Raw genomic sequence first — 5,330 nt, 5'->3', positions numbered from 1 at the left:
ATAGATCCATAATGAATGATAATAATAATATCGCTTTGTTTATTGGGTTGTTATTAGAAGAAAACCATAACAGGTGAGTATTATTCGACAATAATATATATGATCTGAAAATCATTGTTGTTTTTAATAGGAACTTTATGAGAATTGAAAGGAGAAGGTTGCGTGATCAAAAGAATCCTTTCGAAATGCCGGATGCTCAGTTTAAAAAAATGTTTAGACTGAAGAAGCAGTGCACCATAAACTTAATAAATGCTTTACAGCAATTTTTACCCACAAAAAATGCAAATGCTATTGCATTACCCAAAAAAGTAATTCAGCCTTTTCAAGTAATTGTTTGAATGGAATTGATCTGAGGTTTATACATTTTAGGTGTTGATTACTCTCAACTTTTTGGCCACAGGGTCTTTCCAGAATTCTGTAGGTTCCAATACCTGGTTATCAGCAAGTCAATGACGGCTCGTCCGGGTATGCAGGGTCGGCCGGGCCGACCCAAAAATAATCGAGAAATGGAAAATAATTATAATTATTTTATTCTTCAAAACTTATTCCAAATGATTAATTTCGATATTAAATTCTCGATTAATTCCCTAGTAATACGTACGACAAATTATTTCGATCAACGTGACGCCCCTGTCGCCCTGAGTTAGTTTATTTCGAAGTTCTCTTTCCTTACGATAAACACGCTACACGCTAGGTCGGCCAGCCGGCAGTAGCCTAGCGAAACGCTTCAAGTTATTGTACTATACAGCAACTACGTCGTACGCAGTTATCACCAAGTTGAACATCGTATTACGTCTCTGCTAGATACATACACGGTCGGCCAGCACGAGTTGGGCCTACCTTGCTATGGTTTGGTCGTTTAGTTGTCATATTTCTAGATTTCCTCATTGTCTATTCTAAGATATTATATTATCAAATGAATAGTTAATCATTAAATATTATATCTATTTTAGAAAAGAGCGTATTCGCACTTTTTAAGAGTAGTTTTAGTCAATGAAAATATAATATATCCCTAATTATAGTTAGAATTTTTCATTATTAAATTAATAGTTAATTTTTGAAAAAGGGTATTCCGACCGTATAAGAGTAGTTAAGTGATTTTTTGACCATAAAAATTCGTAATTCCTAGTGAATTTATAAGGGCACGGTGATTTCGAAGCTTCTTGAATACGCGTAGGTCGGCCGGCCGAGCCTCGGAGTGGGGATATAAGAATCGCATCCGCATCGCTGTTCCCATATTATGAATTGAATTAGGTCAGTGTCGTAGAATAAGAGAAAGGGGTGCACGTGTTTATCAGTTTTCTTCGATTCATTTCGTTAATTTTGATAATCTGAGTGGATTCTAAATTTCTTTAATTGTTGAATAATTGGAGTAGTAGCAAATCGAAACAAACTTTGCATCCTGTCACAAGATCATGTGACAGTAGAAGGAAGAATGGTGAAATAAAGTAAGGAAAAATTAGTACATTTTCACTTAAAATCAAAATTGTAGATGTGTTTCAGTGAACTTAAAATTTTGATTCGTATTGACGTTTTGTGTTGTAATAAATTTGTTATCGGTATTTACAGAGAGACACCGAAGAAGAATAAAACTATTATTCAAAAGCTGGGCAAAAACAAAGAAGTGTAGTACATTCTTTCTCCAAAAACAAGCCTTTATATCGCATTGAAAACGAAACTTTTATACACTGTTGTATAAAAATAAATCAGACTATATCTACAGGATGGGGCATAAATCTGGAATAAAATTAATATTTCTTCAATATTAATCAACCACTCAAAATGAAGACACTGAAACCCACCAATTGCTTTTCAATTACCTTCTTCTTCTATCAATGTGTAGTTTCTCAACCAATAACTTAACATCAAGATGCTGAAAAACATGTCATTTCTGATTGCATTTATTTTTGGGAATTAAAATTGAATATTTTTTTCCATCCCTTAGCCGCAACCCTATCCAACTTATCTTTAGAAACTTAATCGACAAAAAATATATCAATATTTAATTTTAGAAAAACAGAGATTATGGTGGGATTCCGCGTTTTCATTTTCAGTTATTGGTTGAAAAAATAGATATTAATTTTATTTCAGGATATTCCCCTGTATATCCTGGGTCTGGCCGACCCACACCTTATGGGCACGAGCCGTCACTGCAGCAAGTCAACCTTCAGTAAGTAGAGCGGTAAATGTAATTTGTTCTACAATTGCTGAGTATTTATTACCCACTTGGGTTCAGTTTCCTACTACCGAGGAGTCAATTAGACTGGTCAAACAGGGGTGAGAAAACAGTTTCACACTCTATAGTAATTCACAAATATTTTATATTGGCAAACTAGCATTATAATAATGTTATCTGTCTCTTTGTAGATTCTTCTTAAAATATGGGTTCAGAGGTGTTTTAGGAGCAGTAGATGGAACTCATGTGGAAATTCTTGCACCTCCTGAAAATGACATTAATCACCCCCCATACGTTTATATTAACCGGAAAGGAAAACATTCCATCAATGTTATGCTGGTAACTTTTCTAACATTTTTTAATTATGCTACATCATTCCTGTAATTACTGTATTCATAACAGATTTTTCAGATTTCAGATGTTGATTGCAGAATATTAGCCGTTAATGCCCGTTTTCCTGGCTCTGTCCATGATTCTGCTGTTTGGCAAATGAGCTCAATAAGGAACCACTTACAGCTACAGCATGAAGCAGGTCATACAAATATGCTTTTAATTGGTAGGTCCAATATCATATTATATATTGTAGAGCAATAGGTGATACCTATTTTTGAATTTTTTTTAAGGTGATAGTGGCTACCCTCTTGAGCCATGGCTCTTTACTCCGATTGCTATTCCAAGAAACAGTCAGGAGGAAATTTTCAATAGAAAGTTGAGTTCCCTACGGAACACTATTGAGAGAACAAACGGAATTTTAAAAGGAAGATTTAGATGCATTTCCAGATTAAGAACTGTAATGTATCATCCAACTCAGGCTGCAAAAATTATATACTCATGTTGTGTTTTACACAACATTTGTAAAGCAGCCAATATGATAGATGAGGATATTGAAATGAGAGATGAGAATGATGGTATGCATCAAAAACTGAGGGGAGGATATTAATTTTAATAGTCCTTTAGTTTCAGATCTTGTTGGTGGTGGCAATGTTGATGTTAGCATACACCAGAGGGGGATCGAAGCCAGAAACCATTACATAAGGAATATGTAAAATATAAATAAAACCAATTTGAAAAAATCATTTGTACTTTATTTATCAATTAACCTCAGTCATAAGTTATAACAAAAATAATAATCTCTTCTAAATATTCATCTAATAGATATCACAAAATTTATAAATAAAGGTAAAAAAAGGTTTAAATTAATTTTTACATTTTAAAATCGGGATGTAAATACTGAAATGATTTTATCTTGAATTCCAGTTTTTTTCTCTGCAGATCACAATATTCTTTAGAAAAGTTCTGTATAGCTTCGACTAGATCTTTTTGGTTTTTCGTGTTTTCATCAGTCACGGTTACTAATTTTTCAGCTAATAACGATAGTGGTTTCTCTTTGGTTTTTTTAATCACAGTATTTTTTTTCCTCTCTTCCACCTTCTTTTTTTCCTGCTCATCTAATGTTACTGTTTCCTCATTTAATACTTCAATTAAAATTGGCTGCACTTGATCATTATTTACATTTATACCCTCGTACCTCGTAACATCAGCACCTTCAACTGTTACCCGACCCCAAACATCTAAAGCTCTCTCCTCTATTTCAGACAATATGGTTTTCATCATTGGACCACCACCACTTTTTGTCCGGTGGGATTCTATTTTTCTTTTTTTTGCTTTCAGTGAATATTTCCAATCAGTGAATCTCTGAAATATAATCCAAATTGTTATTCTCTCCACTTCATTTAAGAAAAAATTACCTTTTTCCATTCATCAACAGTCAAAATTGGACCATCACCTGCAGAATTCAGCTCTAGAGCCAGCTGATCCCATTTATCCTGCAAATAAGTTGGTCCCAAGGTAGGATTAATTGTATTGCTTCGGAGAACATAATCGTTCTCCATCGCTTGTAGATAAATTTCCATCTGCTCACGACTAGTATTTTTGGTGCGTTTTCTTTTAGTGCCTATTGAAATATCAACGCTGAAATGTTGAAATAGCAATAAGTATCACATAATGATTAATCACGAATAAACTTACCATGGACTAGACATTTTTTCTTACCTATTTTTGATTAACAAAGAGACGAAACAACTGGTACTCAACAATAACATTCAAATATTCGAATTGAAATCATAGACTTAAAACATATGGGTTCTATGATCAAAACTTACGATTGCAGGTTATATTTATCGATAAGTAGTTCAAAAGTAACACTGTAACTGAGATAGTTACAGGAACAATTCCAGAATAGCAATATCTACGAATCTGTAAGTCGGCCACTTACAGATCGATCGTACGCTACAGAATCGTAGCTTACAGATGAAAAGCAGAATACCACCATAAATTCGATTTTTTTTTTACGAAGTCAGATATTTGAAGGTTTGATATGAAAATGAAGGTTCTCAAATACGCTGAATCTATTGCGAGCATTCCCGAAAGCCTATCTCCCAGCGTTCAGATTTTCATTTTGGAAATGTCATTTTTCGAAGGTTGCAAATTTCAATCTGCAATATCTCTTGTTATATTCGTCTGATCCAATTGGGATTTCCGGTTTCGTAATCAGCGTTGATGAGGCTTCCATTCCAGCGCAAAAACTAAAAATCGAAAATCTCGATTTTTTGGTTCAAAAATGAGCAAGGGGTTAGACCCCCTAAAATGACCTATTTGCTCTTCTGCCTGAAAATCAGGAAGTTCAACTACTGTCTTAGGATATGGAGTGTATAATACTTACTTTGTTGATTCCACCAAACTAAACAGTTGATGATTCAATAGAGAATTGCACTCCAGAGAGCAGTTCAAATTGAACTGGAAAATGAAAAATGGAAAATCAATATTCGATTTTTCTTCAAACAACGTCCGATATTTGAGAGTTCATGATGAAAATATAGGTTTTCGAATATGCTGAATCTATAACAAGTACTCCTGAAAGCCTATCTCTCTCCGTTCAGATTTTCATCTTGAAAATGTCATTTTGCAAAAGTTGCAAATTTCAATCTGCAATATCTCTTGTTATATTCGTCTGATCCAATTGGGATTTCCGGTTTCGTAATCAGCATTGCTCAGGCTCTCGTTCCAGCTCAACAACTAAATATCGAAAATCTCGATTTTTTGGGTCAAAAAGGAGCAAGGGCTTAGACCCCCATAAAATGACCTATTTGCTCCT

General features: G+C 34.1%; 2 protein-coding genes across 2 annotated transcripts; one reads left to right on the top strand and one right to left on the bottom strand.

Annotated features, from left to right (window-relative positions):
- Positions 1-211: 211 nt before the first annotated feature.
- LOC123317251 (putative nuclease HARBI1) lies at positions 212-3,252 on the top strand. The gene is made up of 8 exons (XM_044903683.1): positions 212-308; positions 370-445; positions 2,160-2,170; positions 2,237-2,277; positions 2,368-2,515; positions 2,588-2,732; positions 2,800-3,084; positions 3,134-3,252. The coding sequence occupies exons 5-8, from the start codon at positions 2,510-2,512 to the stop codon at positions 3,220-3,222; spliced, it is 525 nt and encodes a 174-aa protein (XP_044759618.1). The 5' UTR covers positions 212-308; positions 370-445; positions 2,160-2,170; positions 2,237-2,277; positions 2,368-2,509; the 3' UTR covers positions 3,223-3,252.
- Positions 3,253-3,379: 127 nt separating this feature from the next.
- Positions 3,380-4,407, bottom strand: LOC123317635 (myb/SANT-like DNA-binding domain-containing protein 4). Its single transcript, XM_044904239.1, has 3 exons — positions 4,205-4,407; positions 3,925-4,147; positions 3,380-3,871 (listed from the first exon to the last, which is right to left on the bottom strand). The coding sequence occupies exons 1-3, from the start codon at positions 4,216-4,218 to the stop codon at positions 3,380-3,382; spliced, it is 729 nt and encodes a 242-aa protein (XP_044760174.1). The 5' UTR covers positions 4,219-4,407.
- Positions 4,408-5,330: the final 923 nt, after the last annotated feature.

Source organism: Coccinella septempunctata, chromosome 7 (assembly GCF_907165205.1).
Source record: "Coccinella septempunctata chromosome 7, icCocSept1.1, whole genome shotgun sequence".
NCBI lineage: Eukaryota > Metazoa > Arthropoda > Insecta > Coleoptera > Coccinellidae > Coccinella > Coccinella septempunctata.
Note: the sequence above shows the minus strand (reverse complement) of the source record. Positions and strands in the feature narration are given on the sequence as shown.

Bases quoted from the DNA above. Each gene is read 5' to 3' on its own strand.
- LOC123317251 (XM_044903683.1), top strand. The intron at 2,733-2,799 runs GTAGGTCCAATA...ATTTTTTTTAAG, and splicing joins TACAAATATGCTTTTAATTG to GTGATAGTGGCTACCCTCTT. The intron at 3,085-3,133 runs GTATGCATCAAA...ATAGTCCTTTAG, and splicing joins AATGAGAGATGAGAATGATG to TTTCAGATCTTGTTGGTGGT.
- LOC123317635 (XM_044904239.1), bottom strand. The intron at 3,872-3,924 runs GTAATTTTTTCT...ATTATATTTCAG, and splicing joins CTGTTGATGAATGGAAAAAG to AGATTCACTGATTGGAAATA.